Source organism: Lutra lutra, chromosome 9 (assembly GCF_902655055.1).
Source record: "Lutra lutra chromosome 9, mLutLut1.2, whole genome shotgun sequence".
NCBI lineage: Eukaryota > Metazoa > Chordata > Mammalia > Carnivora > Mustelidae > Lutra > Lutra lutra.
The window spans coordinates 36,391,018-36,409,532 of record NC_062286.1 but is presented as its reverse complement, the minus strand read 5'-3'; the positions used below and the strand labels follow the sequence as shown (position 1 = coordinate 36,409,532).

At 37.7% G+C, this 18,515-nt stretch overlaps 1 protein-coding gene across 1 annotated transcript in view; it reads right to left on the bottom strand.

Moving 5' to 3' along the window:
• ACOXL (acyl-CoA oxidase like) overlaps nt 1-18,515 on the bottom strand; it is a 336,509-nt gene that overhangs the window by 86,702 nt on the left and 231,292 nt on the right. The window contains exon 15 of the mRNA XM_047746939.1: nt 14,924-15,035. Coding sequence (XP_047602895.1) covers nt 14,924-15,035 — 112 coding nt within the window. The remainder of the gene's footprint in view (nt 1-14,923; nt 15,036-18,515) is intronic.

Sequence of the window (18,515 nt, the reverse complement as noted above, 5' to 3'; positions counted from 1 at the left end):
CCTTTGCAAGTTTTATAGTTTGCACTTCCACTTAGAGTCTATTACCAATCTCAAATTAATTTTTGTGCATTATACAGGGAGTAAGTCAAGGCTCATTTTTCCCCCGACTCAGATATCTAGTTTCCACTCAGATATATAGTTTCCTGTACAATTTGTTGAAAAGATAACATTTTCATTACTTAATTTCCTTTGTACCCTTGTAAAAAATCAAATTAACATGTATGTGTGGGTCAGTTTCTGGACTCTCCAGTGTTCCATCGATCTGTTTATTTGTCCTGACACCAAACCCATACTGTCTGGATTATTGGAGAATTAGCAGAAACTTTGAAATCAGGTCATGCCAGGCCTCCATATTTCTTCAACTTTCTCATAGTCGTTTTGGCTATTTTAGGCCATTTGTATTTCTGTATGAATTGTCACATCAGCTTGTGAGTTTCTACAAAAGTTCCTGCTGAGACATTTGAGGTGGTGTTGAATCTATAGACCAATTTCAGGAGAACATACATCATAGCAATATTGAGTTTTTCCATGTATACACATATACTTTTGCATTTAGGCTTTAATTACCTTCTGCAATGTTTCTAGTTTTCAAGATACAGATCTTGCATTGCTTGAATTTTTCTTGTAAAATGTATTCATAAGAATTCATTTTTTTAAATGATATTGTATATTTCATTTTTACATTTTGTTTTCCAATTTTTATTGATGGCATATAAGGAAGATTTATTTTGCATATTGAGTTATATCCTATAACCTCATATCGATTTATTAGTTCTGGTAGGATTTGGGGTTTTTCTCTCTTTTTTTGTAAGTTCTTTCATATTTTCTATGTAAATAATCATTTCATCTGCAAATTAAGATAGACTTATTTCTTCCTTTATAATCTTTATGTCATTTATTTCTTTTCCCTGCCTTAGAATATCCAGTGTAATGTCAAACAGAAGTGATAAAAGTGAACATTCTTACCTTGTTCTCTATCTTACGAAGGAAAATGTGCAATATTTCTCCATTAGCTATGATGTCAACTATAGGTTTACTACAAATATGTTCTTTCAAAAGAAGAAACCACTTTCTATCCCTAATTTGCTAAGACTTTTTAGCATGAACTCATGTTGGATATTACCAAAATTCTTTTCTGCACTATATAATCATCCAATATTTCTCCTTTATTTTGTCAATATTACAATCGTCATTGACAAACATATTTAAATGTTAAATCAACCCTGCATTCCTGGAATAAATACCACTTAGTGATGTATTTTCCTTTTTTACATATTGCTGGATTTAATCATTAACATTTTATTATACATATCTACCTATATTCATGAAGAATATTGATTTAGTTTTTTGTAATGTACTCATTATTCTTGGTATCATCAGTCATTGTTTTTGAAAGAGTTCTGTGTAAGACTGGTATTTTTTTAATCTTTAAATTCTGATAGGATTCAACAGAAGAACCATCTGGACCTAGAGTTCTCTTTGTGGAATATTTCCATTACAAATTAAATTCATTTAATAGATATTTTTAGATCTTCCATTTTTTGCTTGCTTTTGAAAGTTGTATTTTTCCAGGAATTTGTTCTAAGTTCTTGAATTTATTTGCATAAAATTGTTCATGATATTCCCTTTTTTGTATTTTTAACATCTGTCTTATATTTTGCAATGTCTCTTCTTTCATTCTTAATATTGTTAGTGTTTAATCTCTTTTTCTCTTGATCAGTCCTGCTATGGATTAATCAATTTTATCAATCATTTTAAAGAAGACACTTTCAGATTTCTTTTTTTTTTTAAGATTTTATTTATTTATTCAACAGACAGAGAACACAAGTAGGCAGAGAGGCAGGCAGAGAGAGAGAGGGGGAAGCAGGCTCCCTGCTGAGCAGAGAGCCCAATGCAGGGCTTGATCCCAGGACCCTGGATCATGACCTGAGTGGAAGACAGAAGCTTAACCCACTGACCCACCCAGAACCCCCCACTTTCAGATTTCTTGATTTTCTATATAGTTTGTTTTCTACTATGTTAATGTCTTCTTAATCTTTGTTATCACCTTTATTCTACTTGTTTTGTTCTTTTTCTAACTTCTTAAGGTAGAAACTTACTTCATTTACTTAAGTTCTTTTTTACTTTCTAAGATAAGCAATTCAACGTATAAATGTCCCTGTAAGGAAATTTCACTACACCCTACAAAATTTGATATGTTGTGTTTTCATTACCATTTGGCTTGAAATATTTTCCAATTACCATAATAATTCTTTCTTTGATTCACAGATTTCTTTGATTCACAGATTATTTAGAAACGTGTTCCTTAATGTTCATATATTTGGGAGATTTTCCAGATATCTTTTTGTTATTGATCTCTAATTTAATGCCATTGTTGATAGAAAAAACACTCTATTATTTTCAATCTTTTAAAAAATTTATTGACTGAGGGGTGCCAGGGTGACTCAGGTCATGATCTCAGGGTCATGGGATTGGGAGGCACTGGGCTCTTCACTCAGCAAGGAGTCTGCTTCCCTTTCTCCTCTGTCTCTCTCCCCCCTTCATGCACTCCCTCTCTCTCTCCCCCCTTCCCCTAAATACATAAATATCTTTAAGAAATTATTGACTGATATTATTGAGAGCTGTCTTATGGATAGCACTCTAGTCTCTGGGTCTAGTTTTCAATAAATGTCTATAAATGCTAAATAGGTCAGATTGGATGATAGTGTTGTTCATATATATTTTTAAGATTTTTATTTATTTATTTGACAGAGAGAGATCACAAGCAGGCAGAGAGGCAGGCAGAGAGAGAGGAGGAAGCAGGCTTCCTGCTGAGCAGAGAGCCCAATGCGGGGCTCGATCCCAGGACCCTGAGACCACGACCTGAGTCGAAGGCAGCGGCTTAACCCACTGAGCCACCCAGGCGCCCCTGTTGTTCATATTTTTGTAGCCATACTGAATTTCTGTCTACTTATTTCATCAATTATGAGATTTCCCTACTCCTCCTTTTAGTTCTGTCAATTTCTGCTTCAAATATTTTAATGGTGTATATCTATTTCTGGTTATTCTCTCTCTCTCTCTTTTTTAGAGAGAGAGAAATCAACAGCTGGGTGGTGGGGCATGGGGAGAGGAAGAGGGAGAGGCAGAGAGACAATCTTAAGCATGCTCCACACCCAGTAGGGAGCCCAATGTAGGGCTGAGCCTCATAACCCTGAGGATCATGACCTGAGCTAAAACCAAGAATTGGACACATAACCAACTAAGCCACCCAAGTGCCCCTATTCTCTCTTCTTGACGAAGTGACCTTTAAATCACCATGAAATAACCTTCTTTATCCTTAGTAATAGTCTTTGTCTTAAAGTTTGTTTTATCTGATATTAATATAGGCTCTCTTATGTTCTAGCTGCTTGCTATATCTTTTTCTTATCTGTCTTTACCTTTAAAGCATATAAATGGAACTTGTTTATTTCTAACCCTCTGTGACAATGTTTGTCTTTTAATTGGAATGTTCAGTCCATTTACACGTAATTAGACAGTGTTGGGCATAAGTCTACTTGCAGACTATCTCCTTAGGTCTTTAATTTTTGTTCTTCTTTCCATGACTTCTTCTGGATTAACTAAAGAGTTTTATTTTTGCCTCAGTCTAGCTTCTCTATTAGAATATATATTCTTTACTTATAATAGTCTACCTTTAACTAATAACACTTCATGTGTAATATAAGAACATTATAATAATATAATTCCATGTTTACTACTTCTCATCTTTTGTGTTATTCTTGCCATATGACAATATATGGCATATACTTTTATGTATTTTTAAAACACTAAATAATCATAATTAGTTTTGCTTTAAACAGCTAATTGAATTATAAAAAGTTTAAGATACAAAGGAAAAGTGTCACTAATATTTACCTATACTTTTGTTTAAAAAAGATTTGTTTGAGAGAGATAGAGCATGGCCCAGAGGAGGGGCAGAGGGAGAGGAAGAGAGAGAATTTCAAGCAGGCTCCATGCTAAGTGTGGAGCCTGACATGAGGCTCCATCTCATGACCTGGAGATCATGGCCAGAGCCAAAATCAAGAGTCAGATGCTTAACAGACTGAGCCACCCAGGCACCCCTATTTTGTTCACTCTTTATTACATTCATTATGTTTTCAAAAACCCTTTTCTTCTAATTTCAACATCTAGGTCATTTTATGTCTTTTTCTATTGACTGGTTTTTCTCTTGATTATGCATTATATGTTCCTATTTCTTCACATGTCTGACAACATTTTATTGTATATTGGACACTTTAAAGAATACTCATTCTGGATCCTATTATCTTCATCTAAAGAGTGTTGAATTTTTTTCCCAGTTAACTCATAAGCAGATAAACTTGAATTTGTAGAGGGTGTTTCATACTTTGTTAGGAAGAATCTTTCTGGTTTTGCCTTTTCTTTGTTTTAATTTTACCTTTGGTCCTTGGATAAATTCTTTTTCCTGGGACATAGTTTTATACATAAGGGATGGCCCTGCTGGGGCTTCAGTGGAAAGCCATTGACTTGACTTTACCCATGTAACTTGGCAGGATTCAAACTATAAATTCTGCTTCCCGTGTAGCAGGCAACAGTTGAATTTTCTGTTCAGCTCTTTAAGCCTTCCAAATTAAAAATCCCTGGACCTCTTTGGCATCTTGTCCATCCATGCATATTTCATATATGAGTTAATGATTTGAGTAATGTCATATACATATTGTGAAATTGCCCTTTCTGTTATTCTTCCCCCCCCCTTCAACTTCCAGTCTTTTTGATAGTCCCAAATCCCATCTGCTGGATTCCTAATGACATTAAGATTGAGGTTTCCATGTGATCACTTTCCTTTTAACCTAAATGCAGGGAATGGCTTTCTGTCAGTTAAAATCCAAAAACAAAAACAGCAAATATTATTACATTTAACTACATAAGAGTTATTTATTTATTTATTTATTTTTTTGCATAGCAAAAATCACTATAAGCAAAGTCAAAAGAACAGGTGACAAACTGGGAAAAAAACTGCAATATGACAAAGTGCTAAGAGCCTTAATATAGAGAGCATTCTTAAAAATGGAATGACAAAATACCAAAAGCCCTATGGGTAAATGGAAAATGATATGAATAGACAATACATGATAAATATGTTAAACTGGCCCCACACTCATGAAAAACTGTTCAAACTCACTCACAGTTGGAGAAAAGTGAGACCAACACAGAGAAACCATTTCTCATCTATCAAATTGGGGAAAAAAAGGTATAAGAGTATGTTCTGTTGATGAGGTTGTGAAAAAAACAAACAATGGTGGTGGGGGCAGGGTGGGGATGTAAACTGGTACAAGAAGCAGAATTTGACAATACCTAACCACACTACATATTCACTTACTTTGGACCCAGCAGTCAAATTTGAAGAAATCAGCCCTGAAGTACACATTAAGCAATACTAAAACTTATATGCGTAAGGTTATTCACGTAGCATTATTTCTGGTTGCAAATTATTGAGAAGAAGATAACTGTCCATGTATCAGAAAGAGGTTAATTAAGTAGGCTATGGCACATCCACAGTGTATTATTCTGCTGCTACTTAAAAAAATGTTATATGCAACTAATGAATCATTGAACACTACACAACATAAACTTACAATGTATTGTATGTTAGCTAACTGAACACTAAAATTAAAAATTAAACATTAAAACATTAACATTAAAATTAAAAAATTAAAATGAGATAGATCTCTATGAAGTAATATAGAGTAATTCCCAAAACATACTACTGTTAAGTGGGGAAAAAAGGACAGAGGAGTATATGTGGCATGCTATCCTTCATGTAACAGAGAAAGCAATATAAGAAAATTACACGTGTTACTGCTTATTTGGGTGAGAGAAATAAAGGAAAGAGAAGCCAAAAACTAAATTTAAGTAAAGGACACCTACAGGTATTTAGAGGGAAAAAAAGGGAAGAAATAGAAATAGGGATGAGTATACATTTCTAAAAGCTTTAAGTCCAAGAAACTTAGTAGCGTTTTACATAGCCAAACCATGAATAGGCAAAAATCAACCAGTATGTAGTGAGATCCCAAAGCAGAAACAATTAGGAACAAAAGAACTTATGTTACAAATAAATAACAGAATCTCACTAAAGGGTGTGGAAAAGGAACCAAAATAAAAGTTACTTTAGAAATACTACTTTGATTAAGTATTACAAGCTAAAAGAATAATATTCTAGTTAGTAAATGTCTTTTTCACAGAGGTATGGGTTAGCAATTCTGAAACTACTTACTGTGTACCCCAGGGAAGATCAAATAAGTAAACATATAATAAACAATGAAAGCCAGTTTCTCACTTTCTCAGAGAAAGAAGTTACAAATAGGAAAGAGGGAAGGCTAGAATGAACCTTGTGGTTTTGGACTGGAATCAGAGCTACCAGTATAAACTGGTGGTTTCTAATATACACACATACAGGTCTGCATGAGAATGTGGGAGTTAGTAAACATACACTTATTTCCTAGCTTAGAACAGCTAGAAGTGGTGACACCCCAGCAATAATTAGCACACCCAGCAACCTGATATTGGCTTTTAAATGCCATTTTCCAATAAAAGAAAGCAGGGATTCTTGGGAAAATGATTGTAGGTCTGGCAGGAAAATACAAGATATGATGCATTTTGTGGTATCAGAAAATAAGGAAGTGCTTACAAAAAAAAAAAAAAAAAAAGAAAGAAAAGAATAGAGACCTATCAAAGGGACGTAGAAGGTAACCTGAAGGAGTTCTCAATGGCCAAAACTGGAATAGTCTGAGCAAGAAAATAAATAACAATAGTATTGGATTGTAGCCCAAACATAGAATAAAATCTGTGAGTCCACACTGATATAATAATTAATTGAATAAATAAGTAGTTGCAGGAGAATAGATAGCTCTTGGTTCTAATTAACTAATGTAATTGAGATGAGGGTAAGAGAAAATCCCCACTAGGCAAACACCATAGTATTAATTGTTTCCAGAAAGATTCATAAATGGATACTAAAAATAGTGGGTAAAAGTTTGAGGAAAAATAGGATATTTGAGTAATCAAATATCAGTCTAATCTTTGGTATTGGTAACTGTGTTACCTTGAAGAAAGCACCAACCTTCTTCATCCTCAGGCTGCCTATCTGTAAATGAGTGAGTGACTAATTCACCCTGAGGGACAAATAAATAATACAATCTCACTAAAGGGTGTGGAAAAGGAACCAAAATAAAAGTAACTTTAGAAATACTACTTTGATTAAGTATTACAAGCCAGAAGAAGAATATTCTAGTTAGTAAATGTCTTTTTCACAGAGGTATGGGTTAGCAATTCTGAAACTACTTACTATGTACCCCAGGGAAGATCAAATAAGTAAACATATAATAAACAATGAAAGACAGGTTTCTCACTTTCTCAGAGAAAGAAGTTACAAATAGGAAAGAAGGAAGGCTAGCTCTCATACCTCAAAGGAAATGACTGTGCCCTCCATGTAGTAATCAGGAATACTATTTCCTTTTCCTTTCCTTTCTCTTCACTTCCCTTCTTCTTTCCTTTTCATTCCCTCCCTATAATAGGTTTCCATAGGAAGAGAATTTAGCATTATCTCTATAAGAGAAAGGTAAAGAAAGTCAGAAGTGAGGGGAAAAGAGAAAATGCAACTGGGTTGCTATAGGGTGGAGAAGAAAGTATGAGAGGAAAACACCACAGAACAGAAACATTTCCTATGACCAGCAACAGCAAAGAAGAAAGTGCTGAGCTAAGGACTTGGAGCACTGTACCCCCGCGAAGCAGGCACAGTCAGCCTCAGATCTTGCTGTCTGTCCATTCTGGGGTTTCTCCAGACCAACATCCACCACTTCCTCAGTCACCGTGTATAGCTTACTGTGAAGTGGCAGTCAGTTACGCTTTCCTTTTCTGTGGAGTTGCAGGACTTTAAGCCTTATCTTAGTGGATATGTTCCCAAAATTGGAATGGGAAATGGGAGCATGTTCCTCACAAAAGAAATTTCAAGTACCAGTCAACAGAGAGGGAGCCACTGTTTTGCAAAGGTGACCTTTGCATAGGCAGCACCCATATTCCGAAGATACAAAGGCCCCTCCATCAGATTGTCCTGGTCTTTTGATCATTTTCCCAATCCAACTTGACCATAGGAGTAAGAAGATGCATTAATATCGATGCAAAGAAGGAACTCAGGAAATCTGGTTTCTAATTCTGTTTCCTATCTTTGATGATCTGCCTCTGGAACAAAGCTCTTGGCATTTCTGTGCCATGAGATCTTTAGTAAAACATCTGCTATTCAGGCCACTGTTTTGGCTTTAAAAAATGTAACAAACACAACCCAGCTGCTCTTACCCTCTGTTCCTGTCTCCACCCTCAAACTCTCAGAGAAGTACAAGCAAAGCAGCACAGTTTTTCCTGTCTCTGGGTTTGTTGACAAAGGCATTTCCAAGACCCTCTCTGGATCTACAGGCTACCCAATGAACTCTTGTAGTTCCCAAATGATGGCGATTATGGCAGCCCTATCTCCAGCATGTGCCATGTGTGCCATTCAATGACCAACTCAGCTCTCATTTTTCACCAATAAGAACTCAGAGAAGATTTCAAAACCCCACCTGGTGACCTGAGCAAAGATGTTATCAGTTTAAAATTATAACAAACAAAACAGCTGGCATCATCTGTTAGAAAGATAGTTTTTACAGAAGTACTCTGGCTTTATTATGTTTTAATGATCTAAAGAGCTTTAAAGCTACACACAGACACACAGACACACAGACACACACACACACACACACACACACACACACACACACACACAGTCATTTGACACATTGACCACAACAATAAAAAGTGTAGATAGCTTTCCAGACAGAAAGTTTTAGAAAGTCACAACTCTGATAACCTTATTTCCAGCCTCCACCAATTCTTCTCCACCCAAATCTCAAATTCTGAATAAGGAAAAATAACTTAGGGTAGTTGTTTCCAAGTGAGTTTACTGCCCCTAGATTTTGAGGATGATTAATAATGTTCTTTTGCAAACCACTTCCCTTTTCCTTTCGACTCAGCCTTGCAGTGTGGTGTAGAGCACCATGAATCAGATTTTAAAATTACTGTTCCCCAGGTGATTCTCATATACCCCTAAGTGGGGGAAATACTAGTGTGGTAGAAGTAGGTTATGAGTGCTAAGAGATAGAACATGAATCGGCCCTCAGTTAACTAGGACTATCATTCCATCTGGATTCTCATCCTTTTACCTGCCCAATATTTGTTATGCACACTTGGAAACAAACAATCATTTGTTAAATATATTGATTACCAAGGGTTTATATTTCCCATAGACTTTTCTCCATACAATGACAGAAGTCCTTAATAGAATATTCTCAAAACCAAGCCATTGTTTATTGGTTTATTTTTTCTCCCTACTAATGGGAAGATGATGCAGAGATCTTAATGAGCAAGATTTGCAGCATGATTTTGGAAAATTAGAGAAGTGGAGCTTCGAGGGAAACTATGGGGCTGGTCTCCCTCCATGGCAACCAGCACACTGGAGGATAGTTCCTGGCCCCATTTTCAGTTTAATTCTGGGTACATGGAATAGGGAAAAGCATTATCAGACAATAGTACAGGCTTACTCTTTCATGAGGACTAGTGGCCTTGACCCTCCAGCTCTGAATGTGAACTACTAGTCCCATAACATTTGTGCTCCAGGGTAAGAGGCAGATGGGCTATCTAATGTGAGGAGAAGGGTTGGCCAAGTAACTCTAAAATAAAATCTGCGGTTGAAGAAAATTAAAGAGCATTACCGAAAAATTAAGAAGAAAAACAGATTTCTGAAGCCCACTCATGTTTTTACTCCTTCAAAAGATTCTGAACTAAATCACATGGTTATTTTTACAAGATCTTGGCATTCTGGATGAAATGACCCACCTTTGGACATGTCCAGGCTCCAGGTGGATCAGATGTTGAAATTGCTGAACAGATCATTATATTTCAACATATACCGAATTAATATAGGTAGATATAAGTCAACATACAGCTATCTGAAAAAACAGCTGAGCCAAAAATACATATATATCTTGATATAGAAGTCAATATTCTTTCCTCTACATTTGTAGCTTTTGTCATAATTTAGCACTTAACTTATTTCATTTTGCCTTGGGCTAAAACTAAGGGACTTATCCCAAGGCAGGCACTATCTTAATAATCTTCTTGGTCTTCCCATGCCTACCCCTAGAAAACAGTTCTGCTCAACAAATTTTAAATTGACCATTAAAATGGTTACATTAATGATAGCAACTAAGATAACATGAGTACGAGGTTTATCATTTTCAAAAATGATAAATGATTCTTCTGGGATTTTTTTTTTTTTTTTACATATTCTACCTTATTCCATCCTTGCAACAAGTTTGTATCATGCCACTCTTATTATCCCAAATATATACATATAGAAGCAGAAGATCAGAAGCAGTAAGATATATTTGTCTACTTCTAAAACCTTTACATCTTTTCACCACATCACATGCCTAATTTTTTTTAATGTTCAGAATACACATATATATGTGTGTATGTGTGTGTGTGTGTATACACGTATATGTGCAAAGGTTTTCTTTTCTCAAACTTAGAAAATCAATACTAGTCAGCAATTTGTTCTCTTGCAGAGAACAATTATAAGCAAAAAAGGTTCTGAAAAATTAGTATCAGAAAGCATCTAGTATCATGCTTAAAAGGGAATAAAAAGTAGGTATTTCAGAGTGGACGTATTTTTCTAATGTTAGTAAAGTAAATAAAAAGTAAAAAGAAGATGCCAGACTCCCAAATCCTGAAGATAAAAAAAGTTAGAAAGTTGGAGAAATAAAGTGTTAGAAAAATGAGTGTAGAGAAATGTGGGCATGGGGAAGTACAATCTGGTTCAACATTTGTAGAGAACAATGTGGCAGTATATAAAGTCTGAAAACTGCAGGCTGTTAAGAATGCTCCTTGTGGCACTGTCTATAATAACTGAAAAACAAGAAGCATCAGAATATTGCACAATCATGCTCTTATCGACACAGAAAGAATGCCATCTTATCTTATTAAATGGAAATACTGATTGAGGACATTATAATCTCCTTCTGTATTTTGTTCCAAAAAACATGTCTATCAATGTGAAAACTATTCAACAATTTTTGCTTTCAGATGCTATATTAGTTATCTATTGCTGTGCAACAAGTTATCTCCAAATTTAGCATCTTAAATAACTTTTGTATCTGACATGGTTTCTGAGGGTTGGGAATCTGGACATGTCTCGTTTGGGTGCTTCCGGCTCAGGTTCTCAAGTCTAGTTGTTGACTGTTCTGGTCCCCAGTATCTCTAAGACTGGAATGGGGCTGGAGGAGACACTTCCATGCTCATTTACATACGTTTAGGCAAGACAATTTAGTTCTTTGCCACATGGGCTGCTCATGACATGGCTTCCCCCAGAGTGAGGGAGAGACAGAGCGACAGAAACTTAGACAGAAGCCACAGTGTCTTTATAATGCAATCTCAGAAAACATTTCATTACTCTGCTGCATTGTACTGGTTACACCAACCAGCCCTGGCACAATGTATATCAAAGGATGAGACTAGCAGGAAGCAGGGATCCTTGAAGACAACCTTGGATTCTATCACAGCCTAACCGCATCTCTTTCCAAGGTCCATGGATATCTCATCTCATTACTGCAGTGATTCAAATTCCAGAGTCCCATCATCTAAGTCTAGGCTGGGTGCAGATTACATTCCCCAGATGTCATTCCTTAAGTATAGTTCCTTTTGATTTGAAGGCTTATAAGGGGGAGAGATCATCTGTCCCCTACATGACCAACATACAATAGTGGGATAGGACTGGATAACCACTATACACATTCTTGCTCAAAAGGGAAGAAAATGGGAGGAATAAAGGGGTCAGTGATCCATAGAAACTCTGAAATCCAGCTGAGCAAATGTCAAACTTTTTTTTAAATTAAGATTTAGTCCTACTCATGTCCAGGAGTTCTTATTCTCCATGGCCCTTGGTTCCACCCTCTGGGCTCATGGTTCTTCCCTCTGAGGAATCTTTCCATTATCATGAAAGGGCCACATGTTTGTGACTGAGTAGTTTTCTCAGCCTGCTCCCGGCTTGTAGAAGCTTGATGGCTTAAGGCTCTATTCATCGTGTGCTATCTCTGAGCCTTTCAACATAAGCTAAAAAATGTGACTGAAATAATTTTCTTAAAAACTTTATACATCTTCTGTGAATCTTGAGGGGGGGGTTAGCCCATTAGACAAAAAAAGTCCACATCCACAACTCTCTTTGAGACGGGCCTTTGGGGCATGGAGAAGGTTAGAGAATGATGCCCTGGAGCATCCTAGAAGCCCTGCAGCTCAATTGAAAAGATCTGAGGCACACCCTTAATCTCTTCAGAGGGCCTCTTGCCTGACTGAAGACTCATCTCTGATCTTTCTCAGCTCTGAAAGGATTTTACTCACATCATCAGACCGTGCATTCCGGAGAGTGCTCTGGTATCTTTGCTCCAGAAGCCATTTTCTATGGTACTTTTGGGTAAGAGCACATCTTCCAAAAAAGATGTATGGAAGCCCTAATCCCCAGGGTCTGTGAACGCCATCTTTTGCAGAACAGGGTCTCTGCATGTGTAGTCAAGTTAAGAGGAGTTCATACTGGAGTAGGGTGAGACTTAGTCCAGTACAATGGACAGGTTTCCTCAAAGGAAGAAAGGAAGGCAGAGATACACAGACTCAAGAATGCCATGAGGGGACAGAAGCAGAGCTTGGGAGTGATGAGGAAACAAGCCAAGGGACACCAGCTGCCAGGAGCTACCACCATGGTACTTTGTTACAGCAGCCACAAGAAATGAATACAGTTACTGTATGGAGGACTTGGGAATCTTCAAAACCACAGCAAGTCTCAGTTCCTCCATGTTAAGCACCGTTTCCTTGAGCTTCCCTGTCTTTTGGCATTCTAGGGTAAGCCGTCATGAGCAAGCAGGCACTCTCAACACTTCCAGCGGATGGGGTACCTTTTCCACTTTCCCTGTAACTGCAGGCCCCAGTGTTGCTAAAGTTCTGGCCCTCCAGAGCAAGAATCTTCCTTCCTCCAGTTTCCAGTAACATTTATTCACATCCGTGCGAGTCCTCACCCACAGCTTTATCAAAGCCCGGAAGGCTTCTATGAACAATTTCTTCAAGGCAGTTCAGGCTTCTACTAAAATTCTTCTCAGAGCTCACTGCCTGGTTCCAAGGCCACGCCCACATTTTGAGCTTTTGTTACATCATCACCTACCTTGGGGCACCCAAATCTGTGTTACATATCCACTGCTCTTAACATGTTACCCCCAGATTTCAGAGATGAAAGCAAACACTCATTTTTCACACGGTTTCTGACAGTCAGGAATGCGGAAGCTGCTTGGCGGGGCTTGGAATAGTAGGCTTAGATCATGAAGCTTCCTCTTTAGAGAAGGAGACATTACTCCATTTGGAGCTGGTGAATAAAGACTGAACCTAGCCTTATGTTTTCCCCTTTACTGGCTGCTTATATGATACTCTCTTTATGCTAGGTTTTCAGGCTATATCTAAGTATGGATATTTTTTCCTATCAATATTTTGATTTGTTTTTTACACTAAGGAAAATATTTTTCTCTTATATCTGTGATTATTATTTCTGCTCCTCTTGTTCCAGCATTTTCAGGAATATTTGTTATACATAGATTGGATTTCTATTATTTTCACTCTGTGTCTATCATCATCTCTTGCCATCTCATCTTTATCCTTTTCTTCCACAGTCTTGGAAAGCTAAGTCATTGACTACACTTTATCCATTGCTAACGCTGCTCGCTAATGCATTTTTGCCTGTGAGTGTATCCTTCTCTTATTTTGACTGGCTCCATGTTTGACAAGGGCAGGTAGCTCAGAGTCACTAAACCTATGCAGATGGGCCCCCGGTGTCTGGCAGGGCCTCACCTTGTACCTATACCTGGAGGGTGGACTGATTGGTACAAAACCTGCCCCAGCCCCCAGGTTCTCATCAGTCTGGCTCTGTCCCACCAGCAGTGGGTCTTGACCACTTTCTACTCCCAGGGCTCTTCTGCCTCCAGAGCATTTCCCAAGAGAATACCTATCATCCTCATGTGCTATTCATCCTCTTCCCTTCTACTTGCTCTGTGGTTGTACTAGGAGATGTGATCTTAGAATCAGTATAAAAGAGATGAGTTAAAGGGTAAGAGTTGCATAGGGCCTGATTCTGGCCCTCTTGGAAACTAATTCCCATTCAGAAGAGGGGAAGTGGTCTGTTCTCAGGTTACAGTAGCCGTGGACCCCTGAGCCTAGGCAGAGAGCAGGATAAGTAAAACATCTCAGAGTCATTTTGTCTATTCACGCTGGCATTAGAAGATGAGACATATTGCTGGGGAGGGGAATGTTTCCCCAGACCAGCCCCATTGGCACTTGGCAAACTTTCCTCTAGATTTCTATCAATGCTAATATAAGGTTTTATGTTTTTTTAGGGTGTCATGGGTGTTTTAATAGGAAAAAGAATATCTCAGGCTACTCCAATGGTAATTTTTTGTATATACCTTATGTACCTTTTTTCCCCAGAGAACAAGGTATTCATTATACATATAGACAATGATTTTTCAATTCCAATAAGGGCTAAAATTACTCCACTCTTCAACTCCCACGGCAGCCCAATGATGGCTTGCGGGCAGAATTCTAAAAGACAACACAAAGGGTTCAACAGTAGCATCGGGGCCTAAAGAACAAGCAGGATTGTCGTGTCATACAAATGCCCTGTAAGAACTCTAGCCATTTCCAGAAGCTTGTAATTACCCTGATTCATCCACTACCACATTTAGCAGATCGTTCTCCAGTAAGAATATGCCTTAGACACGTGTCCAGAAGAAAAAACACAATGTATCTTTACCTTATAATAAATTCTGGCCACCAAACTCCGCTGAAGAACTCTTTCACGAAAATTCACTGCTTTCAATAGAAAGGCGAGATTATCAACTGTGTCCATGTTAAATGCCAGGAAGCTGAAGGAGAAACACAGTGACCATTATTATTATTTTGTCCTCACCAAAGGATGCCATGTGAAAAAAACAGACAGGGTTTGTTCTGTCAAAAAGAATTTTCTTCCAGTAGAAGAGCAATGTAAGTATAATTCAGTCCCTCACATCTCTCACTCACTATATTCATGATTCTTTCAGGATTTTTCTGATGAATGCTTGGCTTGAGGTGATCCTGTGTGGTTGTCCTTGTGGTATAAAGATAATTTGGTTTCCTGTTTCTTTTCACTTCCTCTTGTATTATAGGTAGTTAATATTTTATGTAGTCTTTCTTCATTAAGAGCTATATAATTTCCATCCTTTGGGTTTATGATAGTTTTCTCAACCATTATTCGGCGTTTGTTATAATAATGATTACAAATGAACATTGGTAGCCAAATACATCCATCACAAAGTATTTGTCAATGAATAATATTTCTTAAATACATAATGTATCAGGACCTGTACTTATTACTGCTGTGTAATATTCAACAATCTCAGACATTCTATGATGCAGATACCATAATTATTTCAATGTATAGTTTGGGAAACTGGGGCTCAGCAAGTTTCAGCAACCCACTCAAGGTCACATGGGCAGAACACGCTCAGGCTCGGGTTTTGTCTTAGGGGATGCCTGTATTTAAGGGAAAAGGAGCTCCAGAGGGCAGTGAGAGGGCTATGGGAGAGGGCAGCATAGCATGTTCTGCAGAGATAATGACTCTCTTCAGCAGGTAGTAATTTCCATCTTTCCCATTTGGCGATGAGATTTGGCAATGAGGAAACTGAGCCACAGGGGAGTTAAGAGACTTAGGCACAAAGAGACTTAAAACACCTGAGTCTCCCTTAAAGCCCTATGGACTTTTCAATATGTGGCTCTGCCTTTTGTGCTAATTTTGCACCCCTCCAACCCCTCCCACCCTGCCTCATGAAACTTCCATTTAGATAGACAGCAAAGGGGTTAATTCACACTTAGGGTTTCCCATAGCTTAACCACCTCTTTACCCTCCCCTCACCCCAAATCTTTGGGAAGTAAGTTATCATAAGACCCAAATAACTTAGATGCTCGTTAATTAAAATTAAACCCGCAGATAGCAGTTGTTGTTGCTCAGTCAGAAGCCACAAGAGAAACATTAAGAAGCAATTGACACCATGCTTTTGAGAATGCCAAGCACTGGATTTGTAATTGCCCTCCATGTTGACAGGAGGATGGGAGGTCATTTACATGCTAAGTACCAGGAAATTTAAATGATATCAGTATTTATTCTGAATCCGGTCTTTAGAAGGTTGAGCCTCTTTCCTAGTCTATTTAACAAAAAAATGTAAAGAACTGTCACATTTTATTGAAAATTATGTTTCAGTCATTCTGGAGACTGTTACCAGGAAGTCTGGAGACTATAAATTTTGTAATCAGAAACTATCTTTTTTGGAATGTTTACTGTAGAGTACTGTCCATCTGAGGTTGTGAACTTCATGTGCTACACGAAGTGGATCTCATCCACCCACCCTATCCTATCTTGAGTCACATGCCAAGCATGGCCATATCAAGTAGCTTTAGGAGCTCACCTAGCATAAAAGGCTGTGTAGATTCTCTTAAAAATACGAATATTGCTAAAGGCAATCTCCTTCTATTTTATAAGAAGGTCAAAATGACTCTAAATTTAAATTAAATTCAAATGCACATCATTAGTCATCGAAGAAATGCAAAAGAAAACCACAGTGAGGCATCATTATATACCCACTAAAATGACTGAAATTAAATATACTGACATCATCAAATGTTGACAAAGATACAGAGTAACCAGAACTCTCATATTTGTTGATGATGTGTAGAATGGCAAAACCACTTTGGAAAACTTTCCCATAGTTTCTCATAAAACTAAATAAATATATACCCTATGACCCAACAATTCTACACCAAATTCACCTAAGAGAAATATAAACATATATTCACAAAAAGGCTTGTATATGAATATTCACAGTAGATCAACTGGGAAGACTAAAACATTGAAAACATCCCAGGTGTCTGTCCATCAATAAAAAAATGGAAAGCAAATCCTAGTAGATCCATAAAATAGAATACTACTCAGCAATAAAAAGGAACAAGCTAATACACATGACAATGTGAACGAATCTCAGCAGGCATTATGCCATGTTAATAAGCCAGCTACAAAACAGTGCATAATTTGTGGTTCCACTTATACGAAATTCTAAAACAGGAAAAACTAATCTGTGGTAGAAAAGTATAAGATTATCAGTGAGTGCATCCGGGGTGGTGGTCACAGAAACTGACTGAAAAGGGACATAAGAGAACTTTCTGGATGCTGATGACCTATAACTTAACAAGAGTTTGGGTTATACAGGTGCACACACTTATTAGAATTCGGTGAATGCACACTGAAGGGCTGTGCATTTCATTGCATATAAATTCTACATAAGAAGAAAAAAAAACTACAACCAAATTTCAAACTCTAGTTAATGATGTTCATGCTGAATTATTTAGAAGTATGCTGATGTCTGTTGTTTACTTTGAAATGCATCAGAGAAAAAAAGATAAATTGATGGGTGGGTTGAGGAATTGATGAGTAGATAGGTATGTGATGTAACAAGCACAGTAACAGGTTAATAGTAAAATCTAGATGGTGGGTGTATAAATGTTCACTAAAATTCTTTTAATTTTGCTCCACACTTGAAAATGTTTATAATACAGTATGGCAAAACATTCAAATATAATACAGAATCTTCACTTCCCTCAACTCCATGTCCCCTAAGGATCAGTGGGGTGATGAGAGCAGCCAGAGCTCCAGTGGCAGTCCCGTGGCTGAGGGGGAGAGCATCGTTCATCAGGACAAGAAAGGACAAGAGAGGACAAGATGGAGCTGTTTGCAGAATTAGGTACAGTTCTGCTCAGAACCAAGCCTCCCTCCCCTAGTCTCATGAAGACTTCTCAGTACCATCGCTAATTCCTCCCATAGTCCACGTGAAGGGATAGCTTCTGGGTGTCCACACAAAGTAACGGCCAACTTGGAGGCATTTCAGAGCCCCAGGAAGTTCTCAGCCCATCTTTCTTCATGCCCCCGCCTGCTCCTGGGTCCTTCTCTCATGAGTGGTCAGTATGACTGCCATCTGAGTCCTCCACTAGACTATAAGCTCCATGGGGGCTGAGAACCCACAGTCAATGCCATGTCACCATTGCCTAGAGAAGTGCCCCGTACACTGAAAACATGTTGGATGAAATGGCTTTTCTCAATATACATAAAAATCAGAGCAAGGTTTTGGGACTTAAGTAGAGGAACACAGACAGACTGAATCAGTAAAACCTGGATGTGGGGGGGTGGGGAGAGAGATGTGTACTGTTTTGGAGGTTAATAACCGAGACAAAAATAAATGGACTGGAACTTTCCAAATATTTACAATTGGAACACTGCCTTTGGCACATCTCAAGTCTATCCCGGAAATTTGCTAGGAATA